The sequence below is a fragment of the Aspergillus ibericus genome (assembly GCF_003184845.1).
Source record: "Aspergillus ibericus CBS 121593 unplaced genomic scaffold BO80scaffold_6, whole genome shotgun sequence".
In the NCBI taxonomy this organism is placed as follows: Eukaryota; Fungi; Ascomycota; class Eurotiomycetes; order Eurotiales; family Aspergillaceae; genus Aspergillus; species Aspergillus ibericus.
In genome coordinates this window covers 126,302-151,355 of record NW_020292104.1, presented here as the reverse complement: position 1 = coordinate 151,355, position 25,054 = coordinate 126,302, and the positions used below count along the sequence as shown (strand labels likewise).

At 52.9% G+C, this 25,054-nt stretch overlaps 6 protein-coding genes across 6 annotated transcripts; 3 read left to right on the top strand and 3 right to left on the bottom strand.

The window, feature by feature from the left end:
* Positions 1 to 112: 112 nt before the first annotated feature.
* BO80DRAFT_422151 (F-box protein) lies at positions 113 to 2,568 on the bottom strand. The gene is made up of 3 exons (XM_025718752.1): positions 989 to 2,568; positions 381 to 932; positions 113 to 330 (listed from the first exon to the last, which is right to left on the bottom strand). The coding sequence occupies exons 1-2, from the start codon at positions 2,453 to 2,455 to the stop codon at positions 546 to 548; spliced, it is 1,854 nt and encodes a 617-aa protein (XP_025578631.1). The 5' UTR covers positions 2,456 to 2,568; the 3' UTR covers positions 113 to 330; positions 381 to 545.
* Positions 2,569 to 2,632: 64 nt separating this feature from the next.
* Positions 2,633 to 8,096, bottom strand: BO80DRAFT_374530 (ankyrin repeat protein; the record flags this gene model as incomplete). The annotated part of the gene is made up of 6 exons (XM_025716596.1): positions 2,633 to 3,683; positions 3,740 to 4,686; positions 4,750 to 6,448; positions 6,504 to 6,825; positions 6,877 to 7,110; positions 7,167 to 8,096. The coding sequence occupies 6 exons, from the start codon at positions 8,094 to 8,096 to the stop codon at positions 2,689 to 2,691; spliced, it is 5,127 nt and encodes a 1,708-aa protein (XP_025578630.1). The 3' UTR covers positions 2,633 to 2,688.
* A 1,243-nt stretch (positions 8,097 to 9,339) lies between these two features.
* BO80DRAFT_461946 (carotenoid oxygenase family protein) lies at positions 9,340 to 11,237 on the top strand (the record flags this gene model as incomplete). Its single annotated transcript, XM_025722483.1, has 3 exons — positions 9,340 to 9,365; positions 9,416 to 10,055; positions 10,113 to 11,237. 3 exons carry the CDS (start codon positions 9,340 to 9,342, stop codon positions 11,235 to 11,237), a joined length of 1,791 nt encoding a protein of 596 aa, XP_025578629.1.
* Positions 11,238 to 14,373: 3,136 nt separating this feature from the next.
* Positions 14,374 to 16,581, top strand: BO80DRAFT_499644 (putative cholinesterase; the record flags this gene model as incomplete). Its single annotated transcript, XM_025724197.1, has 1 exon — positions 14,374 to 16,581. One exon carries the CDS (start codon positions 14,374 to 14,376, stop codon positions 16,579 to 16,581), a length of 2,208 nt encoding a protein of 735 aa, XP_025578628.1.
* A 698-nt stretch (positions 16,582 to 17,279) lies between these two features.
* On the bottom strand, positions 17,280 to 19,603 carry BO80DRAFT_422147 (uncharacterized protein). The gene is made up of 2 exons (XM_025718751.1): positions 19,202 to 19,603; positions 17,280 to 19,125 (listed from the first exon to the last, which is right to left on the bottom strand). The coding sequence occupies exons 1-2, from the start codon at positions 19,310 to 19,312 to the stop codon at positions 17,656 to 17,658; spliced, it is 1,581 nt and encodes a 526-aa protein (XP_025578627.1). The 5' UTR covers positions 19,313 to 19,603; the 3' UTR covers positions 17,280 to 17,655.
* A 2,767-nt stretch (positions 19,604 to 22,370) lies between these two features.
* Positions 22,371 to 24,374, top strand: BO80DRAFT_491053 (putative acetamidase). The gene is made up of 4 exons (XM_025723676.1): positions 22,371 to 22,472; positions 22,534 to 22,937; positions 22,992 to 23,462; positions 23,512 to 24,374. Exons 1-4 carry the CDS (start codon positions 22,432 to 22,434, stop codon positions 24,333 to 24,335), a joined length of 1,740 nt encoding a protein of 579 aa, XP_025578626.1. The 5' UTR covers positions 22,371 to 22,431; the 3' UTR covers positions 24,336 to 24,374.
* The last annotated feature ends 680 nt before the right edge of the window (positions 24,375 to 25,054 follow it).

Below are 25,054 nucleotides of genomic sequence, written 5' to 3'. Positions count from 1 at the left end.
TGTGTACTATGTAGTACGCACGGGAATCGGAATAGTGGAAACACTACATGGTGCGGTGGTGATGGTAAGATACTGTGGTGGAAAGCTCAAAAGGAGGGGATAATGTATAGATGTCTACTCATTTTTCTGGCTCTGATGTGGTGTCGGTCTGGCACCTCCAACATATTCCTCATCGGTGCACTATCAGGGTATTTATAGAACTGTTCTACGAGGCGGGTTAGTGTTGTGGGGGGAAATCTAAGCGGGGCTACCTCGTTGGCCTTTTCATAATCGTTTGGATGGGCATCCTAGAAAGAATATGTCACAGCTGCCTATGACATGTCTTGTGATCTGGCGGACAGTCAGCTTGGCTCAGGCATGTCAGGCAAGTTTCATCTCACCCGGTCACCCCATGTAGTGTCTTGGAACATCGAATGTCAATGCGTGGTTATTCTGGACGTAACCTACTCGCAATGGTCACTGGTCCACTTCGAAAACATCCCCAAGCTTAGACACAAACCGCAGGAATAGCCCTAAGCCTGGGCTTCCCCCTGTACGCTCGCAGGCTAATGCTCATGCCCATGTTCCTCATCGTCTTCATCCACATCCTCCCACCCGTCGCCATCACCATCCGCATCCATAGCTTCGAGCTCATCCTCCTCATCAAGCTCATCTCCAAGCAAGCTGACCAACTGCAACAACCCGGCCTGCGAGCGCCAGGTATCTTCTGCCCGCGGTTGGCCTTGTTGAGAATCCCACAGTCCTCCGCCCGTTGCCCTCTGGTCCTGAGGTCCTTCGGCATTGGAGTCCGAGGCGGACTTACTGTTAGAGAGGTCGGGGGCTAAGCTGACGATGCGGATGGATTTGGTAGGGAATATGCGAGCGGGACCCTCGTGTGGCTCTTGGGGTGCATCACCAGGGACGTCAGAAAGGGGTTGACGGAAGCCGAGGGTCTGCAATTTCTATATTAGCACCATTGATTCTCTTTCCATTTTGGAGTGGGACGTACAGTGTAGGTAGTCATGATCGCATCATCACACAATGCCATGAAACTGACGGGCACGGCAAGCTGTGGCACAGAGCTAGTGAGCAGTGAGTAGGAAGCACGTGCAGGACAATCAACATCTTGCATCCTGTTATTATCATCCAGAGCTACGACGTATATCCGATCTTGGATCTCAAACATCAGACGATGGTTGCGCACCGACAACCAGCCGCCCAGATCAAAGTTTGACCCATCCGACTCGCATTCAATCAGAGAGCCATATGTCGTGAGACCAGCTTCGCTATGGAGTGCCTTGCGCCAGTCAGAGCACACGAAGACACGGCCGGCGCGGGAGAAGCCAACGAAGAGATCGCCGTGGAGCATGCCAGCTCCCCATTCGTCGTCACCGTGTCGGACATGTTCGAAGTCAGTCGGTGGCGGAAGAGGACCCTTGGCGAGCTCAATAGGCACTAGACAGTCCTTGCGAGGCGCCCCGAGGGAGAAGAGATGCTGCGTCGGACCGTGCCGCGCAGCGGCCGCCAGCGCCGCGATTGCGGAGGGCGAGGTAGCGACAGGGGGAAGGATATGGTACATGTCTGTGCAGCGAAATGGTTGCAACGCACCCATGAATTCACCGGTCGACTTGTTATAGACATGATAGCCTCGCGGGCCCATGGAATAAATGACGGCGTCCTCGCTCTGGTCTAGATGGCCGACCGCGTCATCCTCGATGGTGAGATGCGTGGTCAATGTGGGAGGTCGCTGCGTCATATCATACACGAAGCCCTGTCCCTGAGTCGAAACCACACACAGCGTCCAGTAAGACAACTGAAACCCTCTCGTCTGGCAGTCATGGTCCAGGATCGCGATGCGCTGGAACTCCCCGCGCGCTGCACCCTCCAAGTCTGCCTGCCAAACCTCAAGCGCATCCCCCTCGCGATCAAACACGGCCATCCCGTCCTGATATTCTAGATGCGCATACGGGCGAACCGCATCCTCATCACGATGCAGCGTAGAGGGCAGCCGCCACAGAATCCGGCCCGTGTCCATATCTGTGACATTCAGCCCACCCGCGTGTGATGTGGAAATGAAGAACCGGCGCTTGAAGTCCGCACGGAATCGCCAGACGGGATTGTTACCGACTTGCAGCACCGACTCCCGGGTCACTGGGCGCTCGTTAGCCCAGTTCCGGGAGAGCAGCGTCTGGCGCTTGCACAAGTCCTTCCATGATGTTGTGTCCTCGAATAGTTTAGTAAATGTGGCACTGTCTGACAGGAATGAAAAGTCACGGGCGCCTCCGGGAGGTTGGGTGGTCTTGAGTTCGGAACTGTAGATGACTTCTCGATGTGTGACGTCGATAAATTGGTGCCAGGCTTTGGACACGGCGGTCAGGGATGCGAGGGCAGAGACGGGGGTAAATTCCAGCACGCGTAGGACAATTTCGGGGGGCAGAACGGTGAGGGGATCTGCCACGAATGAGGAGGCAGTCATTTTGGAAAAGAATGATGCGTTGTTGATAGAAGACCGAGGTTGAAGAAGTTGCAGGACCGCGGGGAGTTTGCGGCCGTTGACATTCTGCCCCGGTTGGTCCTCACCGCCTCGGCTCTTACAACAACTACTGTTTCCGCGATACTCATTTTCTAACAGCCTCTATTATTTGTCTAGAAGATAATCGTAAGGTGTAGACTCATCGAACTGGCCTCGGTAATCTGTCAATCTCCCCATCAGGACCGCACGGCTCGGTAATACCACTGGGCCACAACATCGCTGTCCTTGGTAGAAGTCTCCCCACTCTTTCGCACGGCAAGTCTCTTGGCCACCTCATTTGCCTCGTTTAGGCTCACCAGCTTTCTCTTGCGTGGGTTGGTGCTGGCTCGTTCGCGAGCATATCTACAGATCGCTTGCCGCTCACTCTCCGGCTTGGTCGGATAATCCGGGTCAAATGACTCGGGCTGCCGATCCAGTACACAACTGCTCTCCTTGTTTCTTGCCTCGGATTGCGGTCCGTCTCCCAGCATCGGTGGCGGATCTGACAGTGCTTCCGCTACCCAATTGTCAACGGCCAACTCCAAGGGTGTGCTTCCGGTGGCATTCTCCCGGTACAGTAGATCCGGACGGTACTCCGCCATAGCCTCGAAAACCCTGGGGTATTGCTGCTTGACCGCTTCATGAAGTGGTGTATTCCCAGTGCCGTCAAACATGTCCAGGTGCTTCTGACCCGTTAGCTGCGCAAATTCCAAGAAACAGCGTGCTACGGCTAGGTTGCCGCTTGTTTCCCGATGGCGGTCGAATCCCCATCCACTCGTCCCGCTCCTCCAGGGCCGCTGACTATGATGCATCCAGCGAGCGATGGGTGTCAGTGATCCGGGATCATCCGATGATCGCTCAGTCAGTAGCGATGGAATCAATCGGGTATCAAGCAAGGCGAGGAGCCTCTCCATGTTTCCTGGCTCGTCCCGAGCGCTGCCATTGATGTCGGAAAGCAGCAGATGAACCAGGTTGTTGCCTTTACGATCACGGGTTGTCTGGTTGGCCCCAGCCTTGATAAGGATGTGGGCAAAGTCTACCCGGTCAAGAGAGAATGCAAGAGCCAGAGGCGTATGCCCTGCAGCCGACTTGGTTTCGATGAACTGCGGGACGCGCTTGACGAGGTATTCGACTAACCGGCATGGCTCCTCTGTAGGCTTTGAGAGTATAGTACAGTGCAGGATAAATTCGTCTGTTTATGGCTAGGTCAGCAAACACATCTCACAGGGCGGTGGGATTGGCATATACTCTTGGATTGGATCCAGCCCGTGAGGGGTCCTTCCAGATCGTTTATTGACTCTGATAATAGTTTCAACTTGTCCTCCTGTTCATGGCCCTTAATAAACTCAACATAGTTCTTGACTGGCGCTGAGCTGAGGAACCACTGCACACTTGGCAAGGACCCGGAAAATGCGGCAGTGAGCAAGGGCGTCTCTTGTTCTTCGCGTTCACTGATCATCCCTCCTCCTGCCGCGACCCAGTCTGCTCGCTTCCTCCCACGAACGGACAGCCCTTGGTAGAATCTCGGCTTTTCCTTAATCTCGATACCAGAACCTTGCAGCAGATTGTCAATTGGGAGATCCGCTCCTGTATACTTAATGATCGCCTCCAGGCAGCCCAAATGACCCTTTCCAATCGCGAGTCGAAACGCACTTGTCGAGACAGTGTATATTTTAGTTTCGACCATCGTGTCTCTTTCGGTTAATTCTTGCCCAAGCTGAAGTAGAAATTCAAGCATGTCCACATCATTCTTCCAGACCGTATAATGAACCAGATCGGCTAGATTCGATTCCTCGTCGATAAACATGGAGGCTGGGCAGTTCCAGGAGAAGAGTTGGAGAGGGGATATCTCACACTCAACTTGCATGGCTGTCTCTCCTATGTTCTCAATGGTGAACCTGTCATCGATGATCTCACTATATATGTGAATTTCTGCATCTTCATGGAAGGCCTCAAGGTCCATCTCATATCGTGCACGAGTGCCAGAGTCTTTTCTTTTATATTGAGCCTGTGCAATCTCCAGGATAGCTTTCGCGACTTGTTGGTGTCCACGTAGTACAGCAATGGAAAATGGTGAGAAATTGTTCTGATCACGCACAGCGACCTGCAATGGGCTCAGATGAGTTTCATCGCCTGTGGCCACTAGTGTGAGGGCCTTGATGGTGTTCAAATCGCCCCGCCAGGCTGCTTCAAATCTTGTTGACGTCAGTTATCTAAGGCTTGCTGACAAAGTGCTTTGGGTGGACGATATCACTCACAGTTCTAAGTATGCTTTCTTCTTTGTGTCAGTTAGGTCCGGTACAGAAAATTTGAAATCCACCCCGAAAGGTTCAGCTTTGGGAAGCTCAGGTTGAGACATATCCTTCCTGGTGCGTTTCTTCTTTTCCGGGAAGAGATCATAGAATGATTTAGCACCCTTTTGTAAGAGGGCAATCTCAAGCCTCTCGAACTCTTCCAGAAGAGCGTGGACCGCTGAGATTTTCTGCTTCAAACCTTTGCGATTCTCATTGTTGCTTACTGCCATTGCATACTTCTTTTCGTCCTTCTCATACTGCATCTTCGCTAGGCGTACTGCTTTTTCTGCGGCCCACATTTGGTATGTGCCAAGCTCCAAGTCATTAAGACAGCGATCAGGATGCACCAGTGGAAGAGGAGGTATGTCATTCAATTTCTCTCCGTGGTATTTGCGCAATTTCCTTATTTTCTCTCGAACAACGTCCAGTAAAGATTGACCCACAGCGTAGCTTTGGCTAGAGGCCTTATCCAGGATATTATACCCTTGAGGGGTGAGCGTATTCGGATCGACATCACTAATGAGGAGCTGAACGGCAATCATCGGTAGGTCTTTTTGCACTGCGAGGATGATTGGCTGTGTGACCTCCCATCGGAAAAGCTCCTTGTTTGTCTCAGATGAATTCCTCTTGATCCTTTCATAGACTCCCTGTCCAGGCCTCACGAACGATTCAAAGTCAATGGAAGGCTGTGCAGCGGCCTCAAGAAGTTTGGTCGCACCGACAGCATTTCGTCCAGAAAGTGCTACCGTGAGAGCCGAATGAGCACCTGTCCTCCAAACAGAACCCGAGGGTACAAGATAGTTTATTGCTTTCAACGTTGCAGGACGGTTGTGGTTGAGGTATATTTCCAAGAGTTCAGGATAATCGGAAGCAGCAACGTAGTGCAGGGGGGTCACATTGTGAAGGTCTGCCTGTGTTGGAACTGCACCGAGCTGCAATAGCTTTTCAGTCATCATGTTAACCTTTTCGCGAGGCAGTCGAAGTGCCAAGGCCAGGTTCAGAATAGCAGCCCTTGGGCTATTGCCATAGGTGTGGACCAGCTTAACCGGCAACAACACATCGGCACCAAACGAGGCAACAAGCTCGTCCACTACATGAACCTGACCATTTAGAATAGCAAGATGTAGCGCCGAGGTGGGAATATCCCAGGAGACAACATTGATGTCGTAAACATCCGGCTCCATCTCATTCTCAGACATGGCCAAATCGATACCACCCGAATTCGGGTCGGTATTCCCATCAACATGGATGAACGAACCGGAGGTGCAGGAGATTTGGTCTCCGTCAGAGTCAGGCTCCTCAGTCCCACTCTTGTCGCTCTTTTTCCCATCATGGTGTGTATCAAGCTGACTCTGCTCCGCTTCGTTCTGCGCACTTTTCCGCAATAGTATTCGTACGATCTCCACACTTCCCCTTGCGGCAGCCAGGTGTAGCGCTGTCCGACCGTCGGCCAACCGAGATATCAACCTTGCGCCGTGGTCAACGAGGCACTGTACTATGTCCGGTGTCGAGGCCAAGCAAGCCAAGTGCAATGGCGTTCTTCCGGTGTAGTCGCGGTTGTTAGGATCTACCTTGCCTTTTGCGAGGCATGCTTCGACTTCCTCTTTATCGCAATCCACGATGGCCCGGCACAACCGCTCTGTATTCCCCACATATGCCATTTCTTCCGCCGTGTTAGCTAGCTCTTGGATCTCTCATAGGGGCAAGGTTGCACACACCAGTCCAATCTGTCTCCGTAATTGGGTTAAAGCTGCCAATCTCCTGACGACCGGGATCGTCTTTGATAAAGGAGATGCTCCCAGAAACATAGAGCTTGCTCTCTGTCTCCGCTATCTCTTTCTCTTCCTCTGTCTCTGGCTGCGGACAAAAGCCGCAACAATCTTGTATTACATCCGCGACATCACCAAAAAACGCCGGATGTCGGTGAAGATTGACCTCTCTGTCCTTGGGTTTGTTCCACTCTGCGTTGAGCAAAAGATCTTTCGCATATAGTAGTTTCTCGACCTTTCGAGCTCTGAACCTGGGCCCGTATGGGATGGTCTGGCACATTTGGTTAGCCGCAAGTATCGAGGAGAGAGACTGCATACTAACAAATGTATTATAGTCAGAGATCTCCTCGCCCTCTTCCCACTCTGGAACCTCATCAACCCAGTCATCCTTGATATTACCACCATACCGTCTCATATTGTATCTTGGAGCAGGCCGGCCACGCTCTTGTCGCCTTTGCTCGATATAAGACTCCCGGTCTGACGACTTGGGCAACTTCTCAAGGACCAGAAGGCGTGCTAGGCCAACCACTCTGGTGAAGCTTTGTTCGAAGATTGTCTATGGGCGGAATGCATCAGTCAAAGCACAATAACGCCCGCCACAGAAGTGCTCACCGGATCGACTTGCGATCTGTCCAGCTCTGGCCAGAATACCTCGAATCCACGATGCGAGTACTTCGAGAGACGGTTCTCGTAAGAAGGAGAGCGCCTAGAAAGGTCAATCGTGTTTATCTGAGTGATGTATGAGGCAAGGGCACGCGGAGACGCAAAGACTTGCTTCCCATCGAAAGCAGCACAGGCGCAATCCACATCAAATCCAGTCAAGATCTCCGCGATGGTTTTGTATATGCGAAGCACTATCTGCACATGGCGTGTGGGATACTGCGAGACAATCGTAATGGTATTCTTGGTTCGCACTGTGGTCGTCTCATGGAGGATTGAATTCTTAATCTTATCCTCAATTTGCTTGATCTTCTCGATCGCCTCTGCTTCATCCAAGCCATATAGAAAGAGATCGACGTCCGACGCCGAGGCAACCTTTTCATAGTAGTACTTACGCAGGGCACGCTTCGAGCCGCGGTGCTCTTCAGGTACGGGTAGTAGGCAAGTGACCACTGCGCTTCCCGCGACGACCACATTGCTCCAATCCAGATCGCTCAATGCACCCTCAGAAAAGATGTTAAAGTTCCTCCAAAAGTCATCGAGCCTCGGGACCACCGCTGGGGTACCGTTGGGTCGCCGGTCCTCTTCCTTCAAGGGCATGATGTACCGTTCCTTGATTGTCGAGGGTTCTGACGCCAAGTCCCGAGCCCGTACGCGGACATCAGCATTGCCTCTTGCATCATAGAGGGGCACAATGTTGAGGTGGTTCTCCTGCAAGGCCGGGTGTGAGCGTTCCTGAGCAAACAGCCTGCGTACCACGGCGTCATAGTCATTGTAAGGCGCAATAATCTGGTTGAGAGGCGTGTCTGGATGGTTCTGAATCCAGCTTGGCAGGTCCCGATGCTTAGCAGGCAGTTGGGGCAGGGTGAGTTGGGCCGCCATTGAGGTAATAGATCTGGTAGTTTATGAGGTAATGGAGAGAAAGACTAATCTTCCCGTTGGATATTCGTAAGAAACAGTCTTTCGCCGGGGTGTTCGATGTCTCTTTAACTACAATATCCTGCTCCGGCAGAACCTCCCACCGCCCACAGGCACGGGGGGCTTCATAGGCTCCGGCCAGGCTCCCAAGTGGAGATGGCTGAGGCCCCAAGTGGATGCCTGGCTTGCCTGGGGCGCGCTTCTCGGCGATGGCGTAATGGGCGTTCCCCACACATCGCAGATCCAGGCGATCGCAATGAGCCTGGCCAGTTGCAAATCACCGTATCGAGACCGAGGAATCTCAAAGGCATCGTCAATCCTCAATGCTGGTGCAGTGCTCTTGTTCGAGCTCAATAACTGGTCCCATGCACTACAGCAGGCCCGAGTGGATTCCTCGCAGGCGTGAGATCAATATCCGTGATAACTAAGCAAAGTACCAAATCTGGATCTTTAGGGCTGAAGCTCTGCCGCCTTGGAAGGGTTTCGCCTCCGCAGAACAGTGGGTGGCAACCACGATGGACAGTGTACTACTTCCTTTTGACAATCCATTGGATATCCTATCTGATACGGTCTGTCAGGTTCCTTGTTGAAACTTGGCCTGGTTATCTCTTTCCAACCCAGCGCCAGTGGGATGTCGTATGTAAGGCATTGAACCGGGACTCGGCCTATGATGCAACAACCTCTACTACCAGTAGACATGCAACTACTAATAAAACAGTCGGGGTCCATGGTACAGCTCATGTAGTAGGATTGCCAAAGTCTGACGCTCGGCCGGTCCGTACTCATGGCCCAATTGGCTCACTTAAGCTTAACGTCTGCTCAAATTGTGACCTGTAGGAGTTATAGCCAGCAAAAGATGCTATCGGGATCCCGGGTTCCAGACCTTACGGCTATCTGATGACAGGGAGGCGAAGATCGGCGATGTTTTTAACGATTATAAATTCAATGAGGAAAAGGCCGGACCTCATGGGGCAAGCAGCAATATCGGGATTGTTCCTGGTTCTCGATAGTAACATGACCCTGCCTCGAGCTTTAGGAACCGGTTTCAATACTTTTCCGAGTTTCAAAGGTTACCTTGCGGAGGTTTCTCGGGCCCATTGACGCATCTGTTCCTTGTTTTCAAGCGCTGAATAGCCTCCGGTACAGATCTATATGAGTTGAGTATCCCACCGTCTCGCCACGATTGTCATCCAGTGCATTTAGCATCATGTCAAAAGCAAGAAGAAGACATCCGTACGCCCACCTTCTAGCCATTAGTGCTCTTGACGCTAATGATGTGCCAGATACCTCGTGGGCAACTTTGCCCCTGTTCGTACGACCCTTGCCGCCGAGACATGCCACTTTGAGGGCACTATCCCTGAGGAGTTCCTAGGCGGGCAATATGTCAGGAATGGCACCAATCCCCTCCAAAGCGAAGCTCAGCGTGACTTCCACTGGTTCGATGGCGACGGCATGCTCACGGGCGTGTACTTTAAACGTATCCCAGAATCACCCAGTGTCCAGCCAGTCTTTACCAACCAATATGTTCTAACCGACATGTACTGCGCAACCGTGCGGAATCGCCGTCTCTGTCCCATCATTCCTAGTGTTGCAACCATGACCAACCCTGCCTTGTCGACCCTTCGAATTCTGCTGGAGGTAACGCGGAGTACAATATTGATATTTGCATCCATCTGGGGGTTGGTTGCCCGGCCGATCAGGCGGGTGAGCAGTGCGAATACCAGCATTCTCCATCACGATGGTCGTGTCTTGGCTACAAATGAGGTCGGGCCTCCTATGCGTGTGTTTCTTCCACTGCTGCAAACCGTGGGCTGGTTCACCGGCAACACAGCAGAGGGGGAGCCTGGGGACTGTGAAAGGTCCAAGCCGTACTTTGGCGGTCCAGGCATGGAAGGATTCTATAAGGAAATGACCACTGCTCATGTGAGTATCACAGCAGAATCATAACATACCCTGATGTTAATTGGTGCCCATGCTCAGCCTAAAGTTGACCTCCATACTGGTGAACTGCTTCTCTTCCACTCGACGTTTCTTCCACCGTTCGTTCATTACTCCATTGTACCTGCTAGAAGCTCGCTATCCCCGGAGCCCCATCTCAATCAACCTGTGCCTGGCCTTACTTCAGGGAAAATGATGCACGATTTTGGGGTTTCCCCTCAACATACCATTATCATTGACCTGCCTCTCTCACTGGACCCGTCCAATATCTTCTACGGCAAACCAGTAATGCAATACGATCCACATGGCCAAACGAGGATTGGGGTATTCCCTCGGCACTTCCCGGATCTTATCCGATGGTTCAAGACGGCCGCCTGTGTGGTTATGCATACCGTGAATAGCTGGGATGAAGAGACCCCCCGCGGTGTACAGGTGAATATGCTCCTTTGTCGCATGAACAGTGTCGCCCCATTGTACCATATGGGCAACCTGGATGCGCCAGGGGCTGTGAACCCGCCAGATCCCGAATGCCGTCTTTATTATTACCAATTCCCGCCAAGCCAAGAAGGATCCTCCTCGATCTCGCAACAGTGGGCGCTATCAGCCATTCCGTTTGAATTTCCATGTGTGCCCAAGCACCTTGAGATGAAGCAGGCACGGTTTGTCTATGGCTGTTCCATGCGGAATGGAAATTTTGCCACCTCCCACATCAGCAGCTATAAGATTGATTGTCTCGTCAAAATGGATGTGCAGCATCTTCTTTTGCAGGCGAAGTCTGATCCTCCATCCCCGGTATATGGCTGTGTGGACAAGCGCTCAATTGCTGACATACTCGCGTCAAAAAATCGTGACGACCCCATCCGAGCTTTTGCCTTCCCATCAGGATGGTATGCTCAGGAGTGTTCGTTTGTGCCGCGCAGGGATGGAAAGTCCGAGGATGATGGCTGGCTCGTTACGTATGTCTTCAACGAGTCACAACTGGATGAGAATGGTGATGCTCCGCCTAGCTCACACAGTGAGCTGTGGGTCATTGATGCGGTGAGAATGACAGATGTGGTTTGCCGGGTAGTCCTGCCTCAACGAGTGCCGTATGGGATGCATGGGAATTGGTTTCCCGAGGAACAGATTGTGAATCAGCGATATGTGAGGGAGTTCCGTAGCAAGTAGCGCGTATGCGTTGTACTCTAAAGAATTTGTGTCAGAACTTATCGATGTTACCATATTCAGTTGGGGCTATCAGCCTCCAAATATCTACATCGTTCTCTCCGTACCACTGGAGCGTGAGTCCGTCATGGGCTGGCATTGCTTCATAGGCCGTCACCCCGACGCAAGCGAAGTCAGCTTTGTGGGAAAGAGCGAGTGAGTCACTTCTGCTGCTACCGCCTGAGGCCTGACAGTGAATGGCTCTAGCTCCCCCCTACCTAAGGCAGCGAGGCAGCCACCCCGTCCCTTCTCATCTCCCAAGTCCGGATCCGCTGCAGCTTCAAGCTCAATTCTTTTATTGATTCTTTTCTTCCATCGCAGATTGTGGAAGAAGTAGATAGGCAACCTTGTTCAATACTTATAGAAGCAAAAAGCTCACACAATCGGTGGGTCGCCCAACCACACCGATCGGCTACGAAACCCCCCGAAGGGGGTTTACAGACAATTCCACCTGGGCGAGCTTGGGCTGAGCCCAAGTGCGCCAGGTCGGAATCGTACCCAGGACTTCCTCATGGTTCTGTCTACGCGGGCTTAAGGGGGGGCTCGTGCCAAGAGCGCCGGCCACCTTAACCACTCGGTTACCCTGGGATTGTTACCAGGTATCAGACGTGCATTTGTTCAAGAGTTCGCATCTGTTGTCTGAAAGAGGAAATTTGACTGGCCTGGCTGTACAGGCATCGATTTGGGTGGCCTGGTTTCCTTGTTGCGCGGCTGGTGAGGCTATTCCCGGTCGTTGTGTATACTCCCGTGCTTGGACCCGCTATCCGCGGGAGTGGACCCACCCACTTTCCTATCTCGGCCGGCCCGTCTCTAGTTATAACTATTCCGCTCCCTCCTCTCTCCCTTTCTTTTTGGCTTTTGTCTCTATTCCCTCGATGCGACTCTATTGAGACATCCGCCCTTCTATGTTACTATATGTAGGCCGATCACCTGGTCAATTTGTGCACTTGTAGTCCTTGTACTATATCAGCCATCTTGTGATTCCAGTAACGACCAAAATCCCATTCTGCCGATACCTTCTTGAAGCTATATAGAGCGAAAAAGCCATAGTATATTATTGTTGCTTTTTAGTCGCAGTGGTCACATTCCATTGGCACGTTGTTAACAAATCCCGTTCGCACGACCTATTGCCTTGACACTATTATCTCCTTACATCTCTCTGGAATATCGTCCTGCCTCTGCTTTATGGCAAAGCTGGAGAATGAGTATCGAACATCACCCAGTAGCGCACTGAGCCCACTATATGCACCGTTTTCCTATTTCCTTTCTTCACCTACGTCACCAAATTCAAACCAAAACCACCCAAGCTTCTTGACTCTACAGCACCTTTCTATGTTTTCACACATCCCTTTTTCTTCCTGATCTTTTTCGTCGGCATAACCATCATTATTTGGGAACTTCACAAGGTCTTTGCTACTCTAGGCTGGCTATCCAGGTCACCTGCTCCCTTTCCTTGCGGCCTCTTCCTCCTGTACTGCCTCACCTCCTTGCACTCACGAACCACCTACTACCTATCATCATAATTGATTCGATCGCTCTCGCATACCTCGACAGGACTCAATAATTATTCTCTTCTTATCCTCAACCTGGCTTCTGAACTACATCCCCTACCCAAATCTGTCAGCATTACAAAAGTATCCATCTTTTCTATTGACACAAGAACTAACCGCAGATGTCACAGTTTCTCTTCTTAGGTGTTGAACTCGTGTCATCCATCCGAATACTCAAGAATATCACGTCCTCCTCCTGGATACGCCTACCTTGCAGCACACGAAACATCCAATAACTCGCATGGTTGCAGTCATACTGATTGGAGTGGTGGAACAAGATACGGAATTGAGACCTGAAAATCAAGGCTGATTTCGAGGATGGAAACAGTCGGGCACGTTTAGGAACCAAGCCGCCAACGTTGTCTGGGACCGTTTGTACCTGCTGAGGAGTCGACTTTTAAGCAGTAGGAGTCACGATATCATGGCCACATATGCTAAAGGCCCATATCTCCGCCTGCGTCCTGTCATCAACCTACCACGAATCTTCTTGTCTGGAGCCACATGCGAAGAAAAACATACGCGACCGTTCCTAACAGAGTCCGGAGTCACCCATCAACAAGTACAGGTCCCTGTTATCAAGTTTGCACATGGCACACTGAGCTAGACAGCAATCTAGAGTGTACTCATCGCAAAGGTACTCTCCAGACCCTTTAGGTTTGATTCTAAATGGTGGATGTCAGCCAGGTCGCTTGAAGCTACACCATCGTTTGGCAATTTCAACCACTAAGCTGAAACCTTAGACGCCCACCAGGGCACATCACCGCGCTCTTGGATATACATCGAGGACGAGGGCTGGTAGTGTCCAATAACCTCTGCAGTACCACCCGATACGAAGTGAAAGATAGAAGTTGGTCCGGGAAGGCGTTCACAAGGACAACCACCATCTGCAACTCTATGGAATTCTAAACGAATATAACCTCAGATAACGGACGGTCATGATATAAATCTCCCGCAGTACTATTTTAGAATATCTCCCTGGTTCTTATCACGTTGAGCAAAATCCTGACGATCAACCCCAGGCAGTCATCGGAGCATAGGGCTAGGGCCCTCGGCAGACTAGACCAAATCTGAGAAACGTTGAGAAGCCGGCCTGAGTCCCGAGTGCCTTTTCTTCTTTCTTCCTCCAATTACATCTGACAGAAACCTCTTATTGTCTCCATTTTCGATAGTCATGATCAATCGCCCGTTGACCTCCGTGCGCCAAGGACGCGAGTCCTTGGGGTGGGTTTGCCGAGAGAGCCATTCATGTTGGCTCCCTCGGCTAGATAGTTGGAACCTTTCCTCAGGAACCACTGGTGCCCCAGTCTCCGCTGCTTTCCGCTGGTGGAACGCTTCAATGCACCCCAGCTTTCACTCATAGATTGAAGCCTCATACGACCAATATCTGACAATCTCTTTCTCATGAATCACCGAGGCTCGCGCTTCCGGTTATTCCGAGCAACCATTTGCCCGGAGGCCTAACTCATGGGCCTTCTCGCTTGGCGGCCATGGATTTAAAAGGGCCACTGCCTTGTTCAGTGGTCTCCCGATCACGACTGCCACAGTAGTCAATGTCCCGGAAAATGCAGCTGCAATTTCTCGCGAGCTCTCTGCTCCTCTGCTGGCCAGCTTTGGCGGCCCCGGCTCCTCCAGTAGCCGCAACATCACCTCCCAGCATTGCCTCTTTAGGTACCCTCCAGGCGCTGAAGTACAATAACTTGAGCCCCGCAAACAATGGCACCGCTGCTGTCTTGGTTTACGATCGAGTACCCTACTCCGGCGCGCAGTTTCGGTGTGCTTCTATCGGAGAAGCCTTATACCCGCTGCAAGATGCACCTCAGGACAACGCCACGGAGCTAGGGTACCAGCTCGACTATCTTGTCCACACCGGAAGCTTGCAGAGAGATAGCTCCCTGTGGATAGCCAAACACTCGCCAGAGTGCTGCCAGGCGTATTCCCAAGGCCTTAAACGAATCATCTCGGTGTCGTGTGACGAACAACTGCCTGCCCTCTGCACCTCGAGCGTGCCTCCTACGACCGATAAAGACAGGACAGCTGTGAACAAGTCAAAGGTCTCGATCTCGTACGAAGATTTCCACATGACCGGATATCGTGATGGACGGTCGTTTCGGTTCCTAGGCATTCCCTTCGCAGACCCGCCTGTAAAGGACTTGCGGTTCGCACCACCACGCCCTTACTCAGGCCCGAGGAACATCGACGCGACCAAAATGGCTGATTCGTGCATTCAGTCGGTCTCGGGCTTTGGAACTCTTGATAATGGCGGTATCTCGGAGGACTGTCTATACCTTAACATCTATTCTCCCATCCTGCCTTCACCACATGACAGAGATTCTGCTCGCAAACCCGTCGCCGTATACTTCTATGGGGGTGGGTTTACCAGCGGTACTGCCTCCATGGTCGATTATGATGGAGGAAATTTCGCCAGCCGCAACGACATAGTTGTTGTGACGATCAACTATCGAGTCGGCGCGTTAGGCTGGCTGGCCACGGGCAACCTCACGACCGGAAACTACGGTACACGCGACCAGATTCTCGCCTTAAAATGGGTTAACAAGTATATCGAGGCGTTCGGTGGAGACCCAAACCACATCACAATATTTGGTCAATCGGCCGGAGGTCAGAGCGTTATCGCACTGCTCTCTTCGACTGCTGCCCGGGGCCTCTTCTCCGGTGCCATTGTTCAGTCAGCCCCAGTAGACCTCCCCTGGTTCACTCGCGAGGTATACACCAAAATTGTCACCCCTAACATTGCTGGTGCTGTCGGCTGCAACGGAACCACATCTGAAACCGCCCTTCTCTCCTGCCTCAGATCCGTTCCGGCAGCTCGATACCTCGACAACACGACCGAGTTCGAAGCTGCTATGACAACCTCCACCGAGACAATTGCCACCGACTACCTTCATTCGTCCGAGATTCTGGCATCTATAGAGCCTCTGATGCCCATAGTCGATGATACCGACAGCGGTGTCATCGACGACCAATTCTACCGTCTCCTCGCCTCGAACAAGCTCCCCAACCGCGTTCCAACCATCTTCACAACCGTCACCGACGAAGCTGCCCTGTATGTTGACCAGTACGTCCAAAATGCCGGCTCAACCGAAGCCGCCCTCGAGCTTGTCTACAGCTACGCCTACCCCACCTCGCTCATCAAATCTCTCATCGCTACTAACGCCTTCCCCCTCAACCCCTCCGACCCCGACAGCGTCCGGAACACTGTCGCCGACGCCCTGACCCACAGCGAATGGAGTTGCCCACAAGCCTACCTCCTCCGCCATGGCGGCCGCCAGGCCTTGCCGCACCTCTGGGAACTCGAAATCAAACACGGCCACATCCAGACCACCGTTGGCGTCCCCAGCATCTGCTCCCCCAACACCGACTACAACGCCACGTGCCACTCCTCAGATGTCCTCCTCGCCTGGGGTACACTCAACAGCAAGACCAAGAACGTATCCCCATACTATAAGCAACGGGATATCCTCCACTCCCGCCTCCTCAACGATATCTTCGGATCATTCTTCCGCACCCGCAATCCGAACCCCGATCTAGAGATGTTGAAGCTCCGTGGCCCCGCATACGCATCGACATACCAGATCTTCGGACCTCGCGGTTACTACATGCCCGAGTATGAAATCTCCGAGCGAAACGTCAGTCTTCTGGATATGCCTCCCTCTATCATCACCAACCCAGGCACCACAGAGAAGTGTGCCGTGTTTGAGGATTTCGGGTACAGCTTCCAGAGAGCCAATCTTACTGTCTGAGGTTGTAGATACAGGCATACCTCAATGAAGCAAGGACTGGTGTATATATATATGTACGATCACCAGAGATAGCAAGCTAGCTAGCACTCTAATCCTATAGATAATCTAGATCCATACTGATCATCTACTACTAATAATAGACTAACCACATCCCCCCCTCACTTTTCATCCCTGCAGAACCCAGAATCCAGAATGCCTCCCCGCCGGAATGGCATGCTACATGCACATACCTCCCTTAATACTCACATCGCACCCCACTCCCCTGTTTTTATTTTTAGATACTCTTCAAACGTGAAGAATGACCTAGCCAGAGGGGCAATTGTCTTTTTGGTTTCGAGCCTGAATGATGATGAAAGTAGGTAGCTATCTATGTTTAGGCGCATCAGGTGAGAGATAGTCCAGGCACGTTCCTTACTAATATCATCCTGGATTGATCACTCACGTGGATCAGTAAGGGATCTACTGGTTGATTAATCGCAAGGTGAGAGAGGACTGTGGGGTCATTTGTCCTCCGTGGAGGATCCGAATGCAAGATCACAAGAGGTTGAAAGGGTAGGAAGAAGAGGGTTATTTGATCTGATTTGATTTGATTTGATTTGATTTGATAGTAGGTAGCGTATACTAGCTGAGATGAGATAGTCCGGGGTTGAAGATAGAAATGGAAAATAAGGAATAGAAGGAGAAAAGGAAAAGCAAGAGCCGGGTCTAACTTTCTAACTCTCGTGACGTCGTTAATCATAACATAGCTGACTGATCTGTCAGTGGGTAGTCATCAGTACTCCCAGATGACTTGTGACCATTCCGATAACCGCCCAAGCAGAACGCCGGTCATCACAATCGCCGTCCCTACTGTCGTTATCAATGCGTGCATGCGTACCGTTGGTGGTAGTGCTGTGGTCCGCGAGGATGTGCAAATGAAAATAAGAATTAGGAAATCATTAGAAAAAGAAAACAGGTTAAACGAATAAGAACCGGAAAACAGCCGTTAATTCAACAAGTCATTAGTTGTAGTCATCAGTCTCATTGGGAATAAGGTAGTATTTGAAAATTGGGCAATTGTACTGTCGTGCTTTCTCACCGGTCATACATGGTCGACCGTCTGCTTCGCAGGGGATATTCCATGTCCGGCATACCGGCTGGGATCCCCCGGGATGGCGATGGCTGTACCGGATTGACCCATCTCTGAGACCGGTAGCCACCTGAGGGGTATCGACTGCGCTCCGGAATTGTGGGATGGCTGAATCCAGGTGCGTTGGAATTAGCAGTTGCCCCTCGATAACTCCTTCGATGGCCGTCTACCCCGCACACATCGATGTCAGGAGGGGGGCGGACAACGTAGGTATTGTTCATGTTCATGTAGCGAGGGTGCATGTGCGTATATACCGGCACTTCAGTGTTAACCGGAACAGCAGGCGGGTCGCTGAAGGGGTGGTCGCGGAAGCTAGGGCCCGGAGTCCGGGGATGGACCGGCTCATCGGCGTATACCCTCGAAGGCCGTGTGCGCCGCGCACCATCGGAATCGTAGGGTCTAGTTGAGTGAGTGTTGTACATGTCCCGGTAGGCGGGTCGGTGCTGGGTATCTGGAGAGTGTTCCCGTTGAGGTTTCCTAGCATATGATTCGTGTGAATGACGGCGAGAGTGAGAATAGTGTGGGGTGGATGGGTGCAAATGACGGCTGTGTCGACTTGCAGACGGAGATTCATCGCGTGCTGCTCCTCTGGAGTCCTCGGACGATGCATCAGACGCGCTGTGTCCTGGTGATGCGCCTGGGCTCACAGGGCGTGAGAATGCCGAAACACGGTCGCGACCTCTCGCCCTGGGGGAAGGTCTGGTCCACATCGGCGGCGAAGGGGCTCGACGGGGTATCTCAACTTCTGGCGAGCGTGGGAAATATGTGGATTGCACTCGACGGGTGGCCGACGGTGGGAACTCGCCACTTCGGCGTCGTTGATGTCTGCTGGGAGGCGATGGTTCCTCTGGAGCCACAGGGGCGCGATGTGCCGTCGTCCGGCGGCGAGTAGGTACGTTGGTCTCTTCCTTGGTAGAAGGAGCATCCTTATGAGCAAAGTGGTAATGGTATGTGCCAAAGTTTGGTGGAGATACGCGCAGGATGTTCCTTTTGACATAGTCCAGTTCAAACCGCCGGCTGACTGCCTCGTGCCATTCGACCATTTCTGGATCGGGCATTTCTGGAAAAGCCTCTCGGGGGATTTGTTTGGGAAAGGTTTCCCCGTTCGGAGTCTCAATGTCCCATAACTCGACCGCATTCTGAAGGTACCGACAATGCTCATCTGGGTCGAGGAGCAGCTGGATTGTCTGCCATCGCACGAAGCCGTTCGGTTGTAGAGCGGGGATGGCCGGAGGTTTGTAAGGATCGGAGGTTGGTTGAATACTGTGGAAGCATCCTAGGCGCTGGTAGATGAAGGAGAGAGCGGACGGTTTGGTCTGGAGGAAAAGCACATCGTAGTTGCCGCCCACCTTGCGATAAAACGCGGCCAATCGTTCTGGGGTGAGGTCGCTGGTTGCATAGTCATCGAATGATGTCTTGAGAAGAGAGGACTCAGGATAAGCTCCAATTTACTTTGCACCATCGCATGGAGCTCCACCGCGCCTGACTTACTATGATGCGAGCGATTTCCAGACACAGCTGCTCTAGCAGCGGGGCAGGACTTTTGTCGGCATTGATCAACACTCCCCAGTAACTCGGGCCCTGATGATGGGCGGAAAACATGGCCGGGCTAGAATGGGACCCGCGAGCGCGACATCTGACGACAACGACAGTGTCCGTTGCATTGATGGAGCTGAAAGCGTTGAGAAAAAGAGAAATCGGAGCAGGAGGCTGGAGCACCTCGCGATCCGCCTCGCCATGCAGAGTGTGAGGGCGAGTGAGTGGCCAGTCATGCGCGAGGCTACCGCCGGCGGTCAGGCACCCATCATCCGTGTAGCTCCACTGCGGGGGAGCCCAAAGGATGAAGTCGTTTGCTGGCAAGCCCGCCAGACAACTCAATCCGCCTCATCTGCACGCCCGAGGGAAACGAATCAGACGAGCATCGGAGGAATCTGGCGCTGGACGCGACAGGCAGACAAAAGCAGGCCTGCACGAGGCCTGTTTGGGTCCCAACGTGACCGCCCCGCCGGTGACTCGCGGGCGCGAGAATTGCAGATGATCTCGGGGACCCCAGGAGGGCAAAACTACCGAGTTTCTCGTCGTGAGCGTGCGCGAGATATTCGAATGCCAGCCATTTCCACTTCTTGACGGACCTTCATCAAATTCCTGAATTCGCTGTCGATTGGTCTGTCATTGACCTTGCTTCTAGATGCATTCACCCAACCGTGAGCTGCTGTAGTTTGCGGTAAGATACCAGCCCGGTGGTACTGGACATGCAGGTACGTGACAGCTGCATCCCTCAGGAATGACACGCTTCATCGGACACAGTCCGAGTTCATGTACGAAGTACCTGCTTGTACGTAGCTACTATCTAGCTTGTACCACAGACGCTTCACATGGCAAGATCCTCAATCGATCTCTCAAGTTGCTAGGTGGTACTCTCGACTCAGGGAATGTGGTACACGTACGGAGTAGTACTAATGTGATCAAGATTTTCCCGATCTCGGGAGCTATGCGCAGAATTCCCTCAGGCCCCGGGGACAACCATCCTGGATGGCTTAGACCTGGAGCGCATGCCGGGCACGCTTCCGGCACCTTCGTCGGTCCTGGTCTGAAGAAGGCCGCCCCCGATTCCCGTTTGTTTGTTGGTAAATACTTGGCCGCGATGTTGTGCCTGGCCAGATCCAACCGGCCGGCATGACGCGTACCTTACTGAATCGAACCATGGGCCGTTTTCGTTCGTCTGATTGGATGACTGGCAGGGTCTGTCAAATTCCGGAGGTGCTGATTGGCCCGAGAGCTGCCGATCCGGATTCCGCACAGACCCTGGACCGGTCCAGTCATTCCCGCCGCGCCGCGGGGAATTCGTGGTCCTATACAACAGCATTGCAAGTCACCAGCATCCCATGCTGCTGGATTCACACAATAATGCCGTGGCTCGTCCCTCCGTCTTATGTTTCTGCTTTATGTTCTGTCGTTTTACGTGTTCGTGGGCTCTCAATTGGCCCCCCTCGTTCTATTCCCGCGGTCACGGTGATACCCTTGGTATCAAGATTATTGAATCTAGTTCAACTATCCTTCACTTGAGCTCCAGCTGGCAGCAAGTGTTTGCTACTCACAGGCATATCTATAGCCTGGTTGATATTATTAGAACCTACCTGGCACCCCCCCTTTGAGGCTGAGCCTCAGGACAGCCGCTCGCCGACCCAGACGATACAAATCTCCGACCCCTGCACATACAGAAAACCATCATCCATGTCTTGCAACCAGTAAATAGAGTGAGATGGCACTAGTCCGGGACCCGGCGTTCTGGAAACGCTTCTCCGCCGCCATTCATCTCGACGAAGAGGCGAAGGGCGGCACAGATCAAAGGAAACCCTCAATTTGGTCGTATGTAGAACTCCTGCAACATGATCCCTGGTGCGTGGTCATGATCATCTGGCTGATTATTTGAAATTATGAAACAGGGATACCTGGATCCAGAGCCAACGCCAGAAGAAAAGACGAACCTTCATCTGCGGCTTTCTGATCTTTCTCATAATAGCGCTGATTGCAGCTGCTATTGTAGTTGTCATCATGTGGCTCAAATCTCGAAACTGGCTTCGCACTCCGACAGATCCATCAGATCAGATTTGAGAGGACTGACAGTTGTCAACTTTGTGGGCGAATCCCAATCACCAGAATCTTTTTACTTTCCCGGACACATTGGACAACGTGTGGGTTATGGTCGACTTGAGAGGTCGATCCACAGTGACTCCCGGCTGAACGTTTGATTTTAGTGATGTGCATCGTGGGTGTCAAGGTGGAGAGCAGTCGTGGACCCCCAAGCGCCAGGACGAATTAGACTCGGGCAGAAGATTGTTAGAATCTGGACAGGCCATGGCCTCTGTGAATATCAGCATCCAGGCTGGATATGGACGAGCAGGTCTCATCTATGATATTTAATCGTTTTTTTTTTACGGCGTGCAACGCTAACTATCAGAAATATACCCAACTTGTGAATGTGGGACTTGTGTCGTGTAGCAGGCGCTGACCGGAGTAGATATGAGCGAGTTTTATCAAGTTCTGCATTGATGCCAACTCATTTAGATAACGTTTAGAAAGTCGAGACCAGCCGGCATGGGGACATCGAGGATCAGAGCCACCGCGGTTCGGGGCCAATCTCTGGCAGAGGTCAGCCCGCGATTGACAAACCCGATTTTACGATAGCCGACTTTTGTTATTCAGAATGACAAGCGGGTCGCTTATAATCCGCTTAGGTAGTCGTATGTTTAGCAAGACCACAGAGATAAGCGATTTCGAACAGAGACACCTCTCCGCATGGACCTGCCCAATGGGGTAACACAGGAGCCGGCGGTCGGCATCCTTATCAGTCACGTGTGGTACCTGATTTCGCTATCGGAGACAAGCAGACGCAGATGGGCTCTGCGTGAAAGATCTGCCTGTGAAGACAGAGACTTGGGTCGCCTCCCGGGAAGATTATACTGAATGAAAGAGCCGGTATAGCTCGACAGGGCCATGACTCCTGAGCAGAATGGCGCTGGCGCTCGGGGGAGCTCTCGGATTCTGAGCTCCACGCTTATCAGCGGGTCTGGCTTATCGGGGTTCTCCGCACGTGTTGGGCTCCCCCGCAATAAAAGGCAGGCACCGCCCCTGCTTTGCAGCGGACTCCTCTTTGGTGCGGAAGCTTCTCCCTTTCTCTCGCTCCCTGGGCTCTCTCGTACAGGCTCCTTGGTGATACGATGCTTCCTCCTTTTGATTACTTTACATACCGTCGCGTCCGGTAGGTTCATAGCCCCGACGCACGCATGCTGCCCTCGTGATGACTGACCGACTATTCATAGGGACCTCAAGAGAAGGGAACGGGCGGCACGATTCGCTTCGCTTTCTCCGGATTATCATGCTCCTTTCTCGGCAATTGATAGGGCTATCATCAACAAACCCATCGAGGACTTGGTCTACGAGGTCCAGAATGACTCCCTGGCGCCCATCGATGTCCTCCGCACCTACGGCAAGGTGGCGGTCAAGGCTCACGAGAAGACCAACTGCGTGACTGAGCTTCTCCTTCCCGAGGCCGAATCATGGGTCCAATCGGAAGTCAATCTTAAAGGGCCCCTTGCGGGTGTGCCCATCTCCCTGAAAGACTCCGTGCAAGTCAAAGGCTTCGACATCACTTTGGGGTACACTAAGCTTGCGTGTAAGCCGTACACGGAGGATGGCCCTATGGCAAGGCTACTGAAGGATGCCGGTAGGTTGCCATGTCACTCAGGTAAAAGATACCTGCGCTAATGGACTCCATCAGGCGCGGTTCCATATGCGAAGACAGCGCTGCCCGTTACACTTCTGTCATTCGAGTCGGCAAACGCGCTTTGGGGACATTGCCGCAACCCGCACGTTCCGGAATACTCTCCTGGTGGTTCGACTGGTGGCGAAGGTGCTCTCCTGGCTCTTGGCGGTCGCATTGGTATCGGGTCTGATGTCGCCGGCTCGGTTCGTGTCCCCGCTGCTTGGAGTGGTATCTACTCCCTGCGCTGCAGCACAGGCCGTTGGCCAAAGGTTGGAGTCAACACCAGCATGGCTGGCCAAGAGGGTGTTGCCAGTGTCTTCAGCCCTATGGCCCGTACATTGAACGATCTCACCTACTTCACCAAAGCCATTGTTGGTATGCAGCCTTGGAAGTACGACCACACTGTCCATCCGATCTCTTGGAGGGAGGAAGAGGAGGTCGAAGCCAAAAGTAGGCCCCTGAGGATCGGGCTCATGACTAATGATGGTACGTATTTTCAGTATGGTCCTGCTTAAACACTTCTGATCCGCATTAGGTGTCGTTCCCCCCACTCCGGCCATTGAACGTGCTATCTCCACCACGGTGGCTGCCCTCACTGCCGCTGGACACACGGTGTCTGAGATCACACCCCCCGCCACAGCTGACACGTTCACTGGTCTCAACCTTGCCTCCCAGCTGCTTAACTCTGACGGCTGCGTCACGTTTAACTCTCACCTCCACAGCTTCGAGCCTTCCGACCCCGGCGCAGACCAGCTGACCCGGATCTCCAATCTCCCGCGTCCCCTGCGCTATCTCTACTACCTTTGGGTGCGGTACATCCGCCGCGACGTCAAGTGGGCGACTCTGATCCGCGGCTTTGGACCCAAGTCTGCAGCCGAGCTCTGGAAGCTGACCGCGCAGCGCGAAGCCTTCCGGGCCACCTGGCACAGCTGGTGGGATGCCGAAGCACAGCAGTATGACTTCATTCTGTGCCCCGTCAACGCGACCCCGGCCCTCCCCCACAAGGCCATGCATGACGCGGTGTCATCGTGCGGCTACACATTCCTTTGGAACTTGCTGGATTACACGGCGGGTGTCCTGCCTGTGTCCCACGTGGACGCTAAAAAGGATGCGCTGTCGGGCCCGTACAAGAAGGTGCTGAAGCAGCTCGGGGCCAGTAACGCCATCGCACAAGGCGCCTGGAAGCATTACGACGCAGTCAAGATGGCGGGTCTGCCGACGGCGGTGCAGGTGGTGGGACGGAGATGGCAGGAGGAGAAGGTGCTCGGGTACATGGCGGCGGTGGAGGACGCATTGGAGCAGTACCAGGACCCGGTGACTGGCGAGGGAGGAAAATACCCATTAATTGAGCTTGACTAGTGTGCCCAGGATTTAATGAAACGAAGTGCGTTACGTTACCTCTTTCTGTTATTCTAGATAGAGATACAGCCAACAAGCATACACGTCCCAACCATGGCACCACCTTGTCACCGCCGAGTATGTCAGTCATGCGTGGCTTGATGAGGACCATGGGGCGTGCGCCAGCTGCGGCCGTAGCCCTCCAGATTTCAACCTTGTGCCGTCCCCAGGGACAGGAACTCTGGTCTGGGTACGTCACAGCCGAGCCTTCATGTGATGGCAAGCTTCCGACCGCGGAGAGGAAGCCAACGCCACCAATCATCCGCAATGCAGTACCCTTGGGCGAGGCGATCAAAGCAATAACCTTAAACCGGCTGGGGAGCCTACTGCTGGGAGCTCGCTGCCTCGGGGCAAGTCCGCGCGTCTCCGGAGAGCGAAATCAATAGCTTCGATTCCGTAGGGTGCCGGAGTCGGGGCTACGCAGAGGAAGAAATTAGGAAAGCCCGACTGACGTGATGGGAGGTGACCTGTCAGGTCTGCACCGGACTGGTCCGGTGAGAGAGAAAAGAGATAGATGATAGAGGCTGGATGCTTGGTGGGCTTCTCTGGGTGGTTCCCCGCATCAACCGACGGGGCTGCTGGGCGGATCCATGGGCGGATCGGAACCAGTTGCAGCCGGGCTGTCAAAAGAGAACGCAAATTTTAGGGGGAAAAGCGAGAAAAAAAAAAAAAAAGAAAGA